Genomic DNA, 20204 nt, shown 5'->3' with positions numbered 1-20204 from the left:
ATTGACCCCATATCTCTCCATAAAGAGGACCTGTCACTAATCATTTCTATCACAAGGGATGCATGCATTTCTTGTGATGAGAATAAATGTTATTAAAACATTTTTTAAAGGAACATTGGAAAGAGAAAAAAATAAAAAAAATAAAAATCATTAATTAAATTAAAAAAAAAGTTTAAAGTGCCCCGTCCCCCCATGCTCGCACATAGTGGTGAACGTATACGTAGGCCATGCCCACATATGTAAACGGTGTTCAAACCACACATGTGAGGTATCACCACTAACGTCGGAGCAAGAGCAATAATTCTCACACTAGATCTCCTCTGTAACTTTACACTGCTAACCTGTAGACATTTTTAAAGCATCACCCATGGAGATTTTTAAGTACCGCAGTTGCACGCTATTCCACAAGCGTGCGCAGTTTTAAAGCGTGACATGTTGGGTATCTATTTACTCGCTGTAACATCCTCTTTCATATTTTACAAAACAATTGGGGTATATATATTTTTTTTAATCAGTGTATTTTTTTCCAAAAAGTTTTAAAAACTGTGCATTTCGGTTTCGGTTTCCAGCCAAGTGCATTTTCGTTTTTGGCACCAGAATTTTCATTTCGGTGCATCACTACCAATAACACAATTGATCGGCCATGGACGGGGAAGTGGATTTCGATCGATACTTGAAAGCTACAATCTCAGATTATCGACCACATCTCTGTTCTCACCATCCAATCTCATAAATTGATAGAAAAAGCATCTCAGTGCGGCCAATCATGCAAAACGGTAGATCATTTTGCACCCTGGCTAATCAACTGAAGGAATCTGATGGGAAAGAAAGTTAAGACTGATGTGAACGTACAATATATATGTAAAGCGTAAATTGACGGCGCTATATAAGTACCTGAAATAAATAAAAATCTGATTGCCAATTGGATCTGATAGTTAAATTGAAGTGTGTATGGCCAGTGTCCCCCCCTCCGCCACACGGATATCAGCCCTCTCCCACACCAGGTCGTCTGTCCTGAGGCTCCTTGTATGACCCCGGAAAGTTTGGGATTGCTGGTCGCTGTGTACTTCCCTCTAGCGGGCCGTGTGCCCCGGTGCCAGCCCTAGTACAAGAAGCCTCCGTGGGAGGTGAGCGGCTGTAGGGCACACGCTCTGCGGGTAACCAGATCCCCCTCCCCCCTCCCCGGAGACAAAGGGGGGCCCGGCTCACATCTATCCAGCTGTTGTGAGCAGCTGCCCGCCCGGGGAAACATGCAGCAGGTGCAAGGGCAGCCAATGGGCGGCAGCGGGGCACCTCCACCCCGCCCCTTGCAGGGGAGGAGCCTCCAGCCTGGCCGGCCGCTCATAACGCACAGGGAAGAGGGAGCGGGCCAGTCAGTGTGCTGGTGTTAGTTCAGCGTGAGAGGCTCGCAGCAAGCCGGGAGTGCGGGACACCCTGCCGAGCCCCTCCGGCCGCCCTCACCACTACCTCATAGACTAACCCGCACAAAGGGAACGAAGCGTCGCCGTGCTCCTCGGCTGCCGGTGCATGAGTGTGAGCGGCTCCTGAGCCCAGGGAAGGTGTGTGCAGAGAGAGAGAGACGGCGAGAGCCCCGAAGATGCACACCACCCAGAAGGACACCACCTACACCAAGATCTTCGTAGGGGGGCTGCCCTACCACACCACCGACTCCAGCCTCAGGAAGTACTTCGAGGTGTTCGGGGACATCGAGGAGGCGGTAGTCATCACTGACCGGCAGACCGGCAAATCCCGGGGATATGGCTTTGTAAGTTCAGGGGGACCCTCCGTACAAGAGGCTGCCCCGGCTGTGCTACAGGGATGGCCACTGCTCACCTGGGCTCAGGGCTCTTCACCCATTGGTTGCTGAGCCACAGCCACGATCAATGGGTAGGAGAGCACAGCATGGGGTGAACGACTGCCTTCCTGATCATCACTTCTAGATTATTGACTGGGATTCCTGGCATCGAACCTAGATCTCGGGTGATCGATTGTTATTATTGGCTATGATTCCAAGATCAAACCTATATTCCTAGTTGATTGGGATTTCCAGGGCCAGGAATAAACATGTCTTCCTGGTGACCAATTTTATATTATTGGGATTTCCAGGGCCAGGAATAAACATGTCTTCCTGGTGACTGATTTTTATATTATTGGGGTTTTCAGGAATAAACGCACCTTCCTGGTGACCAATTTTTATATTATTGGGATTTTCAGGAGTAAATGCGCCTTCCTGGTGACCGATTTTTATATTATTGGGATTTTCAGGAATAATCGCGCCCTTTCCTGGTGACAGATTTTTATATTATTGGGATTTTCAGGAATAATCGTGCCCTTTCCTGGTGACCGATTTTTATATTATTGGGATTTTCAGGAATAATCGCGCCCTTTTCTGGTGACTGATTTTTATATTATTGGGGTTACCTGGGCCAAGAATAAACATACCTTCCCAGTGCTCAATTTTATATTATTGATCTTAATATCCTGGGGTAAACCTATATTCCTAGTCCTATTGTTGATTAGGATTCCCAGGGCCAGGAATAAACAAACATACCTTCCTGGTGATCAATTTTATATTGGTGTTTGGGATTCCTAGAATCAAACCTATATCTCAGGTGATCAATTTATATTATTGACCACGATTTCCAGGGGCAAACCTATTTTATTGATTGGGTGAGGAATAAACCTGCCTTCCCGGTGATCTATTTTTATATAGCAGATTTCAAGGGCCAGGAAAAAAATATACCTTTCTGGTCACTTGTTTTATACTGTGATTGGGATTTCCAACATCAAACCTATATTTCTAGAGATCAGTGTACATTATTGATCATGATTCCCAGGGTAAAACCTAAATTCCTAGTTCTAGATTTCCAGGATCAAACCTGATTTCCTGGTTATAGTATTGATTGGGATTCCCAGGGCCAGGAATAAACCTAGTGATTAACTTTATATTACTGATTGGGATTCCCAGGATTAAACATATTTCTGGTAATCCATTCTATATTCTTGTTTGGGATAGAGAGAGAGAGAGATATCAAGATTCTTGGGGGTCAAACTTTATGTTCCTATTTATATTATTAATTGGGGTTCTCAGGGCCAGGAATAAACCTACTTCCCTGCTGATCAGTTTTATACTACTGAGTGGGATTCTCAAAATTTAATTCTAGATTTCTGATGATTGATTTTATGTTGGGATTCTCAGGATTCAGGATCATTTTATAATATCCAAAGACATGCTGGTAGGTTAATTGGATCCTGTGTAATTGGCCCTATTATGAATGCACGTTAGGGACATTAGATTGTACGCCCCTTGAGGGCAGGGACTGATGTGAATGTACAATATATATGTAAAGCGCTGCATAAATTGATGGCGCTATATAAGTACCTGTAATAAATAATTGGTCGCGATTCCCAGGGTCAAAACTATATACCTGGTTATATTACTGAGTGGGATTCTCAGGAATAAATCTAAATTTCTGGTGATCAATTTTATATTTGATTGAGATTCCAGGATCAGGATTACATTTATATTTCTGGTTATATTGCTTGGGATTCCCAGGGTCAGGATTACTTTCATATTCCTGGTTACATTGATTGGGATTTCCAGGGTCAGGATTACTTTCATATTCTTGGTTACATTGATTGGGATTTCCAGGGTCAGAATTACTTTCATATTCCTGGTTACATTATTGATTGGGATTCCCAGGGTCAATATTACTTTCATATTCCTGGTTACATTGATTGGGATTTCCAGGGTCAAGATTACTTTCATATTCCTGGTTACATTATTGATTGGGATTCCCAGGGTCAGAATTACTTTCATATTCCTGGTTACATTATTGATTGGGATTTCCAGGGTCAGGGTTAAACATAACCAGCCTGATGGTCCATTTTATTAAGTTTTTACTCCCCAGGATTGAACTCTTGGTGATCAATTTTACACTATTGGCAGCTGTTTAAGTCCAGTTCTTTGCTGATCTCCTGGTGAGTTTGTTCTCATTGGCTGGGCCCACACAGTGCAATTGTACTTCTGCATTCACCTGCGATTAATGGCTGATTGATCATTGTGTACAGGGAACAGTGTAGGGAGTAGGGTTAGTTAATCGCTAATGATTGCATAATTCTCCAGATTTCTACTGTGTAGCAATCACTAACTGTTAATGGCATTTTTTTAGTAGCATAACGGCAGTACAAAAAACAAATTGCCCGGCTGAATACTATAGTCAGATTAGATTTACCAAAACTTTGTAGTATGAGGTCAGACCTAAGCAATCCATTCAGTCTGTAGCCAATCAGGCAGTCCCTTGTACTACATAGTTGATGGTAGATCATACAGTATATGGTCACCTTTATGCTGATGACACAGGTGGCTTTCTTGCCGCAATTATCCTATTTTGTTACAGTAGTTTGTCACCCAAGAAATTCTTAATTTTCTATGGGATCGCTAACTGGAACATTTTAAAGCGTTTGTTGCTCCATGTTCAAGATGCATCAGTGATTTGGCTGAACAGCAAAATTTCTAGCAACAGTTGCTTCTGATGCTTTTCTATGACTTGTCACAGCAGTCGTTATGCTTGGCCACTAATCGCTGAAGAAGAGCGATTTTGTATCAGAGCGCAACCTAGTCTGTAGCAAATTTCCAGTGTCTATCGCAGGCGTTGGCGATTTGGAGCAGCACTTCATTTCTGCAAAAACCTTGTCTGTGTGTCCTTAGCCTTGCTCAACAGACTGTTCAGAAGTAAATGTGTGTGATTGCTTCTATTAGAACTTCAGTAACTACAGTAATGACACTAGTTTGCTTCTGACTGCCTCCTCTGTTGTTCTGGAAGGGGTAAGAAGTCTGGTTGTCACAAGGGTTAAATCCTCCAGTTGGCCCATTATCAGCTGCTGTGGCGGTCTGTAGTTGCGTGGACACCAGCCTTGTACTTGCACACAGACTGGTCATGTGATGGCTTTCAGATCTTTCATGTCAAATCAGGTAGGGCTGCAAAAGCGATTGAAGCAGGTGGAAGTGTCTTGTGAACAGCCTCAGGTCAAACAGAAACGAATTGTGCATATGGAAAATAGCCCAGACGTAAAATGTCCCCACCCACTTCACCTACAGCTTAGTCAATGCAGCCAACAATAGCAGGAAAGCACCTGTAGAAAAACCTCCCTAGATCCAGCCTATGCCCTCCAGCATTGGAGTGAGGATTCTGCTTGAATCACGGTTTAATGTTCTCACTCTTGGCAGGTATTGTTGCCTGTTTCCTAAGGCTGGCCATTACATTATACAATTTTTGTGTACAGTTTTCCTTCAGATTTACCAAAATCATATAACATGAGGTCTGACCTAACCGCTTTTAATATGATCAGGCAGGCCCTTGCACTACTTAAAGGTAATTGAACAAGAAAATTGTCTAATGTATGGCCAGCCTAATGGTTTTGACCAAAGTGACTGACGCAAGATGCTGTATGCCAAAGCTGGCCACATCCTGCACTAGTTCACCCATGGGAAAAAAAAAATGCTTTACACTCCATAGCATGGTAGTGTTTTCTTTGTCCTGAGATACAAGTAGTTCTTTGGCAACTTCTAAACCAGCTTTTGTGTCCCACCATAAAATGTGATCAGAAGATCAAAAAAAGACATACCGTACACTTAATGATCATATCAATCTAGCTTTCCTATGATCAGATTTTCTGTCTACACCGATCTTAATTTTAGAGAGATCGATCACCAACACAGTGATGGGAAATTATGAAAACAGAAGCGGCTGTGCATAGTAACCAATCAGCTTCTGTCTTTCATTTTCAAAGCTTCCACAGAACAAGCTGAAGATGGAAGCTGAGTGGATGAAGAGCTGCTGCAGGTTAGCACTTCCGCCTGGCAGTACTAGGGTCGCTGGTTCGAATCCCAACCATGGCACCTCCTGCCTGGAGTTTGCATGTTCTCCCTGTGCCTGCGTGGGTTTCCTCCGGGTACTCAGGTTTCCTCCCACACTCCAAAGACATGCTGGTAGATTAATTGGATCCTGTCTAAATTGTCCCTAGTATGTGTATGAATGTGAGTTAGGGACCTTAGATTGTACGCCCCTTGAGGGTTAGGGACTGATGTGAATGTACAATATATATGTAAAAGCTGCGTAAATTGACAGCGCTATATAAGTACCTGAAATAAAAAAACCTGAAATAAGGTTTGCTAAATCCCTTTTTTTTTTTTTTTTTTTTTTTTTAAAAACTCAGATTTAACTATATTGTCTGATTCCTGTGAGGAATCCGATTACATGTATGGCCATCTTCTCTGCTGATCGTCAATTTTTTTCATTGTTTCTCTACTGGCTATTTTTTTTTATATTACAGTAAATTTGACATGGAGCAGCTCATGGTGTCAAAAATTCCTCCTTCCTTTTAATCCTTTATATCAGCCTCCTGTTTGTGCAAACGTACAGCAGACTGTAGATATAATTATTAGCAGGGGTTCCCTGAGACTTGAAAGTTATTGTGAAAGTAAAGAGTTCTTCCATTTTAAAAAGGCTGAAAAACGCTGCTCTGACTTCACAAATAACAGCTTTTTTTGGTGCACATGCAAGGCCGTGCTGTTTATACAAGTCATATGGTTGTCATGTTTCTGCTGTCTCTTGATAAAAAGCCTGTAGATAGCAAACACTTTTGACATGTTAAAAGTGAAACTGCAAGTGTACTTGAAAGGTCGTTTTCCTTATATGACTCATTTTTGGCAAAGTCATTCTTTGAGTTCCATCCATAACAAGTATTCAAGCTTCATAAGATAAGCAGTTTATTATACCAAATTCCTGGCAATGCTAATTACTATCTTTATAAGGATCAGGGAGAACTTACCATTTTAGAGGAAGTTGTGTGGTTTTTTTTTTTTTTTTTTTTTTTTTTTTAGTTATACAGGATTTGTATAGAGCCAAAAGTTTGCGCAGCGCTTTACAAAATGAAGATAATTATTGTGTTGTAATGCAATCCTTTGTTTATAGGTTACGATGGCTGACAGAGCTGCTGCAGAAAGGGCTTGTAAAGATCCAAATCCAATAATTGATGGGAGGAAAGCTAATGTGAATCTTGCATACCTGGGAGCCAAGCCCCGCATTATGCAGCCAGGTATGTATTTTCTGGCCACTCTAAAACTGGCCACACAAGTTACAATAGGATTGTGTAATTTTTAGTTCTGACTACTACTTTGTATTGTAAAGAAGGGCTGGACAAATACCAGGAGCCAGGTAGCCAATGCTCCCTTTAAAGGGATAGTTCACCTTCACCAAAGAACTGCCTATGCAGGTAAGGGGTGTCCGTGGATAAAAACAAACTGTGTCTCTGGCTAAAGATGAATAATGTCCTTGCTATAGGTGTAAGCCATTTACGTACCTGATGAAGCCTGACTGGAATACTCCTAGGAAGTTGCCAAGTACTTCCTGGGCATTGCTAAGTGAGGCCTTATCCATTACTACTCACGCCCATCACAGGCATGAGTGTTTTCTCTGATTTACACCCCCTCACATGATCTCTCTCCTCTGATGTAGTGCCTCTGAGCTCAGCGTCTGAGAGCTCACTCCTGTGATGGTGGAGATGAGCAGTAATGACTAGGCCTCACTTGGCAATGTCCTGGGAGTTTTCCAGTCAGGCTTCATGAGGTATGTAAATGGACTACACCTATAGCAAGGGTATTATTCAATTTTAGTCAGAGTTGCAGTTTGTTTTTATCTAGACACACCTTATCTGCAGAGGCAGTTTTTCTGTAAAGGTGAACTATGCCTTTTTAAAAGTAGAAGAAAAAAATACAGCTGGTACCAATCTTGAGGTTTTCTCTAGTTGTCAATGGAGCTGGCCCCTGAATTGGACATAATCTTGAATTCCATATTAATTTGTCCTCTAATGGTGTAAGGACTTATCCCATTTGATATACATTAATCAGCCATAACTTTGACAGCACACCTAATATGGAGTAGGTCCCCCTTTTTGCTTCAAAACAGCCTTACCTGTTGAGGCATGGACCCCACTGGACCTCTGAAGGTATGTTGTATCTGGCACCAAGTCTTCAGTAGTTGATCCGTAAGTCCTGTAAATTGTAAGGTGGGGCCTTTATGGATCGGACTTGTTGTTTCCAGCATATTCCACAGATGCTTAACTCGACTGAGATCTGCAGGCCAAGTCAACACCTCAAACTCATTGTGTTCCTCAAACCATTCTTGGACCTTTTTGCAGTGTGGTAGAGAGCCTTATCCTGCTGAAAGAGGTCACTGCCATCAGGGGATACCGGCTTCATGAAGGGGTGTACTTGGTCAGCAACAGTGTTTAGGTAGCCAGTACGTGTCAAATTGGCATCCAAATAAAGGCAGCACCCTTCCACATGATGTAAAAGAAAATGTGATTCATCAGACCAGGCCATCTTCCATTACTCTGTAGACACATTCTGATGCTCACATGCCCATTGTAGGCGCTTTTGGCTGTGGACACAGGTCAGTATGAGCACCCTGACTGGATGTGCAGCCCCATATACAGCAAACTGCAATGCACTATTGCCTGTCTATTGAAACCAGCAACTTTTTCAGCAAATTGAGCTACAGGAGCTCTTCTATTGGATTAGACTAAATGGGGCAGCCTTTGCTCCCAATGTGCCTTGGCTGCTCATGACCCTGTTGCCTATCCACCACTTTTTTTTTTTTTTTTTTTTTTTTTTTTTTTTTTTTTTTTACTAGGTCCAGACCACTACAGACCGGAAAAACCCAATACAATTTGGCCCTTGTCAAAGTCACTCAAATTCTTAAACTTTCAACGCATCAACTTCAGGGACAGCATGTTCACTTTCTGCCCACTGACCTTCAGATGCCATTGTAACAAGATCATCAATGTAATTACTTTACTGTCAGTGGTGATAGAGTTAAGGCTGATTGGTGTAAGTTTTATAAGTTGATGGATTAGTCAAGGAAGCCTAAAAGGGCATTACCCTTTAACCCCCTTCCTGCTAGTGTCTCCCAACCCTTAGAGGTTCTAAATGCTGGGAGACGGGCATTCTAATCATGTGACTGTTAATCACAGCAATCGCATGCTTGGTAAGCTCCCAATCGCAAGTATGCATCGGCAGCTTTTTGGTACTCGCTGGTTACTCTGCTGGGAGCGCGCTCTCAACACAGGAGAAGGCTTACATAGGGACACGTGATGCGTTAAAACCCACCCACTGAAAGGCTACATATATTCAGGGGTTTTACAATCCAGCTGTAGTGTGGCTTTCTTAATTAGAAATGTGTAGTCTGTAATTGTGCATATAATAACTGTAATCATGTATTTATGGTTTCTCTAGGTTTTGCATTTGGGGTTCAGCAGATTCATCCAGCACTTATACAGAGGCCTTTTGGGTAAGTTATTGGCCTGTGGGGTTTTTTTTCTTTTATTGCCACCAAACACTTAAGCAAGATGAAAAAAAAAAAAAACACAAAAAAGAACACCAAATGTTTGTCTAAGTAATATAAACTGGCTTTGTAGGTAATATACTGGATCTGCCTTCTCGTCGGTATGTTAAAATGCCAGTGCCATCTGCAGAGTGCTAGAACGTGTGCTGCAACATTGCTTTACTTTTACGTCTTACTACTAACTTCTACAATGTAACTTTTTTTTTTTTTCTCTCACATATGTCTTCTCTGTGGGTAAACTTGTTTCTGTTCCCACCCATTTTTAAGAAATCATGGGGTCTTTTCCTGTATAAGGGCACCTGTTGGACCCCTGTGCACACCAGTCATTTCCAGTGTCACTCAATGTTATCTATCTCTTTCTAATCTGACAGGGGTCGTTTACAGTTAAGATAACTGATGACAAGAATTTCATGATAAGAAATGGAATAGTTCTGTTTGGAATTAAACTGTGTTACCAGTAGGCTCAGAAAACAAGCTAAATGGTGATTAAAGATGCATGTATGTTGGTTGGTTGGTTTTATTTTCTTTATTCTAAAGTGTAAATTTATAGCTCCTGGTTTTGTGTGCCTTTTTAATGACGGCAATGAAGTGGTTTTCACAGCTAAACTGTGTGTCCCTCCTTTTTTTTGTTTTTTTGTTTTTTTTCCTTCCAGCCCTAGTGGATATTGTGTTTTTTGGGGTTGGGAGGGAGCCTTGACTTGTGTTATTTGAGGAGTGTTGACTTTGCTATGAGTAGCCAAGGGCCCTTTTTGGCTCCTGCTTCACAGTTGCAGCTTGTGACTTTTTTTTTTTTTTTAACCATATTGTAGTGATTTGTTCTATTTTCTTGGTGTGACATTTACTTTGAACTATTCAGCTTGCATGCTACAATTTTATTTGTTTGGTTCTTTTTTATTAACCCATGTGTTCATTGGGCTTTCTAATTTTTGTTTTCATGTAAGTCAGCAATTTCTATGATGGTGTGTCAACATACTTGCAGATCTTTCATTGAACGTGTGTGTGTTTACATAAACAAGCAATCATATGGCACAGCTACAGTAATTTTTAAAATTGCCATAATTTTCTTGGCAATTCTGATATTCCCAGAATTTAGTATTGCACTAAACTATCTTCCCTTTTTGGAACAAAAAAAGTGTGTGTGTGTGTGTGTGTGTGTGTGTGTGTGTGTGTGTGTGTGTGTGTTGAACTGTTTTACTAAATCATAACTCATAGTGCACATAGAGTTTGGCTGTGTTTAATATACTGTATAGTCAGACAGGACCAGTGTGTCTCACCGGATGAGTTCTGGTTTGACTTGTAGTAATGCCCTACTTGTTTGTCGCTTATACTGGCCATTACAATAGACTATAAAGTATTTTATTCTGAACAGTGATCTTTTATCTAGGTTACATGCTTGACTTCCATGGCCACTCAATCTTTCTGCTGGCCATATAAAGACATTTTACACTCTTGGCCTCTTCTCATATGGCAGTTCAAAAATAGCTCGAATGCAGCTTACCCTGTCAATCAGAGTGTGGAGCAGGACTTAGGCAACGTGTATTTTAAAGGATCACAAAGTATATAGTTTATAATTCTGGCAAGGGAATAATGTTGCATGGTTTTCAATGCCAAGTGGTTTGTTTCATGGTGACAACTTTTTGAAATTTTTAGTATACATGAGTTAAATGTATAGCAGTATATGAAGTCTTGCAGCTTGTTTGCTCTACTAAATCCTGCAACCTATATACACCAGAGTTTTCATGGAATTTGGTGGCACCAAAAAAAGTAGGCATATAAAAGGCACAGGAATATATCTGACAGGTTGATACAAACTTTCTTCAACCATTTTAATTAAAGTGGTTCTTAAGGCAGAAGGTTTTTTCATCTTCATGTATTCTATGCATGAAGGTAAACATTTTGTGCTGCTCAACCACAGCCCCCTCCCAGCGATGTACATTAGAGCCTTGGCTGTCCCGGGACTCCATTGGCTTCCACTGCTGTCAATCACAGCCTGTAAGTCAATGAGGAGAGTAGAAGGAACCATGGCTCTTATAGACAAACAGCAGGGCTTGGCAGGGAGCACTGGTCAAGGTAGGGGAGCAAGGAGCTCTGTCTGGGGACCCAAAAAGAAGAGTATCAGGGCTGCTCTGTGCATAACTGCTGCACAGAGCAGGTAACTGTGACATGTTTGTGTTCATTTAACCAAAAAAAAACCTTTTACCACTTTAAAACACACTCTTAAGTTAGTGTAATGAGAATTGTGCACCAGCATATACCAGCCAATTTGTTACGTCTGATTAACAAAAGCTGAACTCTGCAGCTAACTGCAGTTTGTGCATTGCTATTTGCCTTTTACATAGCAACACAAGTTCGTCTTTTTTTTTTTTTTTTTTTTTTTTTTTTTTTTTTTTTTTTTTTTGCTCCTTGTTTTCAACCAAAACTGAGCCCATACTCTTGGATTCTATTGCTTGGCCTGATGCCTAGTACACACTATGAAAAATTCAGACAAATACCACTTTCGGACCTGTTGTCTGATAATCTGTTCGATTAGTGCACAGCTTTCAAGAGCCTGCTATGTCAGTTTGTGGGAACTTATCCGAAGGGACAGTATTCAATTCTGTGTGTGGTTTTAAAAAAATTAAAAAGTTACCAAGACCATGCAAGCTCAATAATGATGGAATACATTACATGACTTCCTAAGTTGTATTCTGTTTTCTGAGAATTTTTGTAACTAGTAACCTCTTAATTTTTGATAGACTAGCATGCAGAAAAAGACAATCATTCGTCTGATTTTTCTCATCGTGTGTATGAGGCTTAAGTCTTGGACAGCAACTGTTCAGTTTGCTTTACCACACATACTGTGCTTGAGAAAGCAGGCCATTTCTGCAGATGACTGCACACCCTTGACCAAACACCCGTGCTATCATAATTCTGTGACCGCTGACCTCATCAGTAATGTTCATTAGAAGCCCCGCAGCAGTAAACACATTCAGCTTTTTAGTGGTTTTTTTTTTTTTTTTTTTTTTTTTTTTTTTTTTTTTTTTTTATCGCCTACCTGTTTCAACAGTCTTATCTGAGAACTATTCCTATTACTGTGGTTTCCAGTGACTTATACTATGTAACTCCATTGTTCTGCCCTGAAGTCACTAGATTTGCATCTAACTATTCCACCATGCATTTGTATTTCAGTTAGAGCGACATGAGATGTGTAGTGTTAGATCACTAACAACTATAGGGCTGTATAACAACCTCAAACTGCCATGCTTTCTCCTTAAACTACTAACATCCCCAAACTTGTATGTCATCAAATTTACCACACCACTATAGCGCTGTTGTAGCAATTTTAGAAGAAAAAATTAAAATGGTGTACCGCCTCAAATACTGATTTGGGTAATGTATGGCCATAATCCGTCTCAACCATGATCCCTTTATAGTGCAGTGTGTTATTGTGGCCCATACAAATGTACATTGACAAATACAGAGCAAAGCTGGCAATACTGAATACATTTTGTGATTTGTTTTTTGTTTTTTTTTCCCTGCTTTCTGGAAGGTTCTCCATCCATGCAAACAACGTGGTGGATGAATTCTCCCGGCTGGGCTGTTTTCTGGCAGCTGCAGGAGCTGGTTATCAGAACACCCAAAATGTGGCTGCCTCTGGCTTGAAACAATCAACTTGTTAAATGGAGCAGTGGGGCAGGGCCATACATCGCTCAAACCAGTCAGAATACAAATATGTGGATTTGTTTATTTTACATGCCCCTTGATACTTGGTTGTATTTTATGCACACCTTGCCCTACAATTGCAAAGAAATTCTAATCTTGTGCAGGGAGAGTTGAGTAGTAGGAAAGATTCAGCTGAGCACAAGCAGTATCCCTGCTTATTTAATATTAAAATTGTCCCCAGATGGATAGACAGCTGCAGAATTGGAGCCAATAGGCCCTTTGTTTTAGGAGGGAAAAAAAATGTAAATCCATTTTAAGACTTTTTTTTTTTTTTTTGTACATTTGTTACCTTGCCTTTTTAGAGATTTCTCTAATTCTGATGTAACCTAATGTTCCAGTCTCCCAGACATGCTAGTTTACAGGAATAGAGTGCTAAATGGAAATTGGGTCAAAAACTTTGTGCCTCATGTATCCTAAACAAATGATATTTAGCGACTGTTTGTTTTGAGAACAGAGAAACCCTAAATTTGTGCAATGCAGAATAAAATTCCGCAATGGCTTCCCATGGAAGGAGGGTTTTTTTACTGTCCTGAATCAACTTCAATCTATTTAAGCCAGTAAATATATATATTTATGTTCTATGCATTAAACTACAGAGGTGTTTTTGTCTAACCCTAGGTTTCTATAGTTACCCTCACAATACTCCTATTACTTATTTGTCTGAATGAGAAGTAGACCAGCTGAATCGAAACGGGATGTTTAGTTGACGGGTATTTAATTCGACCTTTACATCTTTGTAACAGTGTGATGCACACATACTTGAAACCTTATGCTATGGAGTGTGGCATAGCATCTGAAAAGCTTCAACACTACAGCATCATAAATGTTTTTCTGCACCGTTTTGAATGTGTGACTCTGCTGTGTCTTCCACCACTTTTAAGTTTGTTGTTTTTTTGTTTTTGTTCCGCCTGCAATTTTATTTTTTTATTTTACTTTTTTATTTAAGGGTGACTAAGGTTGCAGAGATTAATGTGTGCTGAGTCTGCAGAGTACTTCTGGTAGGGTTGCCACGATAAATAGCTAGATGTGAAGAAATGTTAATGTTATCTTTTTTGACAGATCTAGTTAACATCCCAAAAAAACAACCTAACTAGAGGTACAGTTGGTCTAATTTTGTTAATCTAAATTCTCAACCGTTTAAGAAAAAAAAAACCCAGATGCATTTTTGTTTTTTTTTAATTTTTGTTGCACAAAGTGAGCATTTTTCTTGTTTCCAGTTGTAGAAATTGCAAATCTTTCTATTGTGGCAACCCTATGCACATAATAACCACTAAATTTGATTTTGGATTATTTGAACACAGTGAACAATTTTTGTTTTAACCCTTGCATTTTGTTTTACTAAAGTGTTTTGTCCATTTTGGTTCCACAGGATTCCTGCACATTACGTGTACCCTCATGCTTTTGTGCAACCAGGAGTGGTAATTCCACATGTGCAACCTACAGCTGCCACTTCTACAAGTCCATACATTGACTACACAGGGGCTGCCTATGCCCAGTATTCTGCTGCTGCTGCCGCCGCTGCTGCTGCTGCCTACGATCAATACCCCTACGCTGCTTCTCCAGCTGCCACAGGATACGTGACCACCGCAGGCTATGGCTATGCAGTTCAGCAGCCACTTACTGCTGCAGCTCCAGGAACTGCTGCAGCAGCTGCTGCCGCCTTTGGCCAATACCAGCCACAACAGCTGCAAGCTGACCGAATGCAGTAGCACTTAGACTTTTGAAGAAGTTCTCAACGACTATTTTTTTTTTTTCTTTGTTTTCAGCCTTCCAGTTTCTATAGATGAGACCATATCAAACTTTGGCTCTATGGCTTTAAGAAGAAAGGAACTTCTTTTGGAGAGAAAAATAACAGTATTCCAGCTTCTGTATGTAGTATGCATCCAGCTTACTTTTGAGGTGTATTTTCAGGCATTAAGGAACTCCTGTGGTTTGTTTTCCTGAAAAGATGTCAGAATTTATAAACTATACATAATATATTTTTACATCAGGAAAAACTGCCTTTTATTAATCTGAGAAATATATTTTTCCTCCTTTTACAAATGTTTGAACCAGGGAAATATCAATCAGCAATATGTAGCCTGTACAAAGCAAAGTGTTCATAGCACAAAATGCATGTAACTCTCACACTGACCAACTGAATTGTGTAGGTGAGAAACATGCAGTTAGCATTGATGCGTTGGAGGCACATGGCCAACTGGTCACATGACAATGGATAGGCACCAAAGCTATTTTCTCATCTTTCCTCTATATAAGTGGAACTATGGAACAAGTGGTGCGGAATGAACGGGTGCAACAGCTGTACAGACAATCAATAACAGACCGTTCTGGAGAGAACACATCACTTGTGCGTATTTGATGAGCTTGTCACATTCTAATCCCTCTCCCCATCCTGTTTCGCTTTTGGGAAACTCTAACTGCTGGTGTCAGCTATTCTGATTCTGAAATAGGATCAGCCCCTTACTACCACAGTCTTCTATTTATTACACCTATTCATAGCTTGTGAACGACAACAGGAAGATACTTGCGGAGGTGTTAACCCTTTAAGAACTGCACTTTTTTTTTATAAAGAAAAGGGTTCCCACGTTTCTGAGTTGTAGGTGATATTTTCTTTCTCTGTTCAAAGTATTTAAAAATAAATAAATAAATAAAATAAAAGTATTTATAAGTTGGGTACAACTTTTCTGTTGCAGTTCTTTAAGGGTTACAATTAAAAAATGGATTGTACTGTGCCTTACTTGTAATGTTTATTGACAGAAAGGTATTTATTTATTTTGATAGTTTTACTATGGTGCGCACTAAAGAAGGGAACTTTAGATGCGTTAAAGACCTTATGTATTCATCTCATGGTATAAATTATTTAAGTAAGTTTAGATGTAGTAAATATTAATCTATTCAACTGAAAGTTGACTTGGATTTATTTAAATTCTGAATGTGCACTGTAATAATATACCTACCATAACACTTTAGGATTTTACATGACATAAGTAGATTTTTTTTTTTTTTTTTTTTTCTTTTTTCATTCATTCAATGAAGACCTCTTTAAGCAGTATATTATACATTTCATTTGTATGTAGGATATTGTCTTTCATTTTTTTTTCTTTAATAGAAAAGTGCTGCTTTATACAGTGACTTGTAAAACTGCAATACTTGGCAATTTTTATTCTTGACTTAAACATGAATATTTTACACTGTAATGGGTTTTTATACTTGAACTATTTCATACAAGGGAAGAAGACAGCATTTTATGGACATTTGTCTAAATGTCACTGGATTTCTTTTTAAGTATTCAAAATACTAGCCAGTGTTATGTAACTGTAGACAAGAATCTCCATGCATATTATTTATTCATTATATGTTGCTTTATAACAGTTAAGATCTATTAATTTCACTTGTATTAAATACAATAAAAATATCTTTTTGTTGCATTTTAGTTTGAGTAGTGTGTGTATGCATAGGTTTTTTTTTTTTTTTTTTTTTTTACAGATTTATACATAGTGATTTTACAAGTCTATGCAATCAAACGGGCTAATTTGAGAGACTTCATCCAATACATTGGGGTTCATTTTTATGAAAGGCAAATCGACTGTTCGCTTTGCAAGTGAAGTAAAGCTCTGTTGACTTCCATCATCCAATCATGTGCTGGCAAACGTGCTTTTGTGTTTGTTTTTGGGTTTCTCCCCCCCCCCCCCCCCCCCCCCCCTTCCACTAACTCTTCACACTGCATGCGATTTTAGAAATCGTGTGACTTCTCTTGAAGTTGCATGATCTCAAAGTCATGTCAATGTGACTTTGGGTGCAACTTGCAGACATCTTCAACATCATGCACAGATGTCTATGCGAGTTGCACCAGAAATCAGCAAAAGTAGTGCAGGAACTACTTTTTCAAATCGGTGTGACTCATACGAATTGCGTTCCATTGCCGATCATTGGATGTGATTGGTCAAATTGCATGACAAGTTTCATCAGTGTGAACCAGGGCTAAGGGGAGGAATGCGTAAATAAAGTGTACATAATCTATTGCTATGGACACCACTCCCTGAAGACTCCTTTTGAGGGAGGGGGGGAGAGAGAGATGGGTGTTATGCCCACAGTGATGCTAAAAAGCTGGATTTTTAGATGTCACAAAAGATGGGCCCTATAAACAGTCTCCTTGTATCTCTGATGTAAAACGGGAATATACTTGGAAAGTGTTCACTTCACTAGGTTAACCTTTTCACATTTGGTGCTAAAATTCAAACCTTCAGCTCAGTATTGGGTGGGTGACCAGGAGTTATACCACTGGCCACACACTTCAATCTCACTTTCACATTGAGCCCTTTATAGTAGTTACGAAACATGCATGCACTGGAAAGTTCACTACCTCTGTCCAGAAAAGCCTTGGTGTAGTGCAGGTTGACTCTCACTATACCCCCTCCTGCATGAGGAGACCCACAAAATGTTCCCAGTTCATGAACCAATAGAATGTGCAGCCTTTTGATGATTGAGTCACTCCTGGATTGGTTTTTGCTTCCCTAAAAATCTTTTCTCTACCCAGTTGAAAATGAGATGCTCAGTCCCCTCTTTGAACCTGGCAGGCTCAGCTCTTTCTGCTAACTGAAATAGGACAAAGACTAACACAATCCTGTCTTTCAGGATCATACAGTTAGAGAAGTTACAACTACCTTCTGCTTCTCTCCCCCCCCCCCCCCCCCCCCTCCCTTTTTTTTTTTTTTTTTTTGGTTTTTTTTTTTTTTGGTTTTTTTAAATTGTCATGTGCAGAATCCTCAGACTGAAGCCTTGGACAGCAGAAGTTCCCTGGGAAAGATGCCTCAAACCTATGCCCTTTCATGATTGATGTCTGGTGCGACACTTGACCAATTCATCAAACTGGTATTGAAAGGAACGTTTTGCTTACTCCAAAGACGTCAAAACTCCCCACCTCAGGAGTGCCTAGCTTCTTTAAATGAAGAGTGCCTCCACCCAGGCTGCAACATCTGAACTTAAGATCTTTTGGCACAAGTCCTCTCCATAACCCTCTTTGCAATGTAGGGGTGCTCTCACTCCTAAGAGTGGTGGGGGACATCTGTTTACATTTTTCATCTTTGTGGGTCACAGATGATCTGTGGGTTCAATCTGTTTCAAAAGGGTACAAGATGCAATTCAAAACGCTACCACCTCACTGCTTTCTGCTTATAAAACACAAAACGACCAAGGACAAGTCAGACTTGCAAAGGGTCCTGATCTCCCTCTTGTCCCAGTAAACTGTTGTTCCAGTACTGCCACAGGACTGGTTCAAGGAATTCTACCAAATCCTGTTCATGGTGCCAAAGCCACCTGAGGTATCCATCCTATCCTGGTCTTAAAATCCCTCAACAAATTCCTTCATATTCCAAAAATCTGTATGGAATCCACAAGGTCACTGATTGTCTCAGAGATGGGGAACAAATGGCATCTTTAAACAAGTGCATACTGGAAAGGAAGAAAACACTTATTTTTAAAAGAGCAAATTTTCCAAGGGCTCCTCCCCAAGATTTAGACTGGGGAGGAATGTTGTCAGTAAAGAACACAAAACAGCAATGGGAATGCTTTAAATTGACAATATGCAAACACTGAAAACCATATTCCCATGGGCTATGTGTTTAAATAGCTAAAAATAAAACTTATGTGGCTCATGTCCAAAGTTAAAATGGCTATAAATGTGAAAAGAGCTTGTAAAAAATATAAAATTGAACAAATGCCATCATCATTTTAAGAGTTTTATAAAGAATATAACAATATGTAAAAAGGAGATCAAGGTTGCAAAAAATTTAAATGAATGATGGGTTGCAAAAGGGAGTAGGACAACCCCCCCCCCCCCCCAAAAAAAAATTCTATATATATTAACAGTAAGAAGGTAAAATCTGAGCCTGTAGGCCCTTTACTAGATAATTTTGAATTTGAGGCCATGGAGAAGGCTAATTTGTTAAATTCTACTCTGTTTACGAAGGGAAATTGGGAGGCTCAAGTTCTGAAAGGGACACCTTTTGTAACATGTTGTACCCATATCCAGGGTGTAACATGTGACATGTTTTGAACAGACTGACCTCTGCACCCCCACCCCCGATCCCCCTTTGACAGCTAGCGGGGATTTTCTCCCTATGCTAGCTGTCACGATTGTTTTAAAAATGCATCCATGCAGGACTCTCTTGTATCACTACTGCCGACTGTTAAAGTTTAGACATTTTAGTGGTTGGGTTTATAATCTACTTTAACAGTCTATGCTTGAGTTCTTTGACTTGCTGTACTGGGGTAAAATTTCTTATGTACCCTGCCTGTGCTCCCAGATTTGTACCCCCAGAAATCCTTTGTCTGCAACAACTGACAGCTAGCACTTTAGTTGTCCACACTTGAGCTCCTTTTCTCTATTGAATAGGGTCTTTTTCCCTTTTCTTTGGATTAATTTACCATTACAAATTAGTAAATTAAAATACTCAATATGACTTAAAGCAAAAGTAAACCGCCAATAAAAAAAAAAATTGCATCCCCAGGAGCTTTTAGCCATAACATGTTTGTATGCATAGTATATTCGCTCATTCCGGCAGACTTACTGACCAAGAAGATCCTCCTTCAGCGCTGCAATGTCAGCAATCGCTTCCCTTGCTGGTGCTTCCATCTTCTCCTGGTCTTCCTTCTGTGTTCGGAGATGACATAGCTCCTGGTTTGGGCACAGGAATTACTTGGTTTGCGCATGCGTGGCTCAGTGCACACAAACAAAAGGGCAGGTAAGGGCATCTAGGTATACAGTTTCTTTTTTCCTAAAAAAAAATGTCAGCCTTTTGGCACTTTTTGAAAATAAGACCATTTACATTTTAACAGAACAAGATGCAAAATTTTATGACAATTTATAAAACGTTCAAAAAAACAGTAAGTTCTTTAGTTGCTGCCTAAACTCAATTAGACTTTACACATTGAACTGCAAAAACAGTTACAAAAAATGTTTACTTTTTCACCAAAAAAGGTGATTCTGCGAACAAGGATAAGATTTTCAGCTTTGGCAATCAAAATATCCGTGAGCTTTGTTCTACTTGGTCACCATGCGATTGCCACAACAAAGTAAGCTAGATAGAAGACCTT

At 40.1% G+C, this 20204-nt stretch overlaps 1 protein-coding gene across 1 annotated transcript; it reads left to right on the top strand.

Annotated features, from left to right (window-relative positions):
* The first annotated feature begins 1356 nt into the window (after nucleotides 1-1356).
* RBM24 (RNA binding motif protein 24) lies at nucleotides 1357-16537 on the top strand. Its single transcript, XM_089682285.1, has 4 exons — nucleotides 1357-1765; nucleotides 6978-7101; nucleotides 9299-9353; nucleotides 14479-16537. Exons 1-4 carry the CDS (start codon nucleotides 1598-1600, stop codon nucleotides 14816-14818), a joined length of 687 nt encoding a protein of 228 aa, XP_089538411.1. The 5' UTR covers nucleotides 1357-1597; the 3' UTR covers nucleotides 14819-16537.
* The last annotated feature ends 3667 nt before the right edge of the window (nucleotides 16538-20204 follow it).

Source organism: Staurois parvus, unplaced genomic scaffold (assembly GCF_062004578.1).
Source record: "Staurois parvus isolate SC_StPar_1 unplaced genomic scaffold, SC_StPar_1.0 ptg000287l, whole genome shotgun sequence".
Taxonomy (NCBI): Eukaryota; Metazoa; Chordata; class Amphibia; order Anura; family Ranidae; genus Staurois; species Staurois parvus.
This window is presented reverse-complemented; position numbering and strand designations above follow the sequence as displayed.

Excerpts from the sequence above, each read along its gene's own strand:
- RBM24 (XM_089682285.1), top strand. The coding sequence starts at position 1,598 with ATGCACACCACCCAGAAGGACACCACCTACACCAAGATCTTCGTAGGG. Across the intron at positions 7,102-9,298 it reads GCCCCGCATTATGCAGCCAG|GTTTTGCATTTGGGGTTCAG; the intron begins GTATGTATTTTC and ends TGGTTTCTCTAG. Across the intron at positions 9,354-14,478 it reads CTTATACAGAGGCCTTTTGG|GATTCCTGCACATTACGTGT; the intron begins GTAAGTTATTGG and ends TTGGTTCCACAG.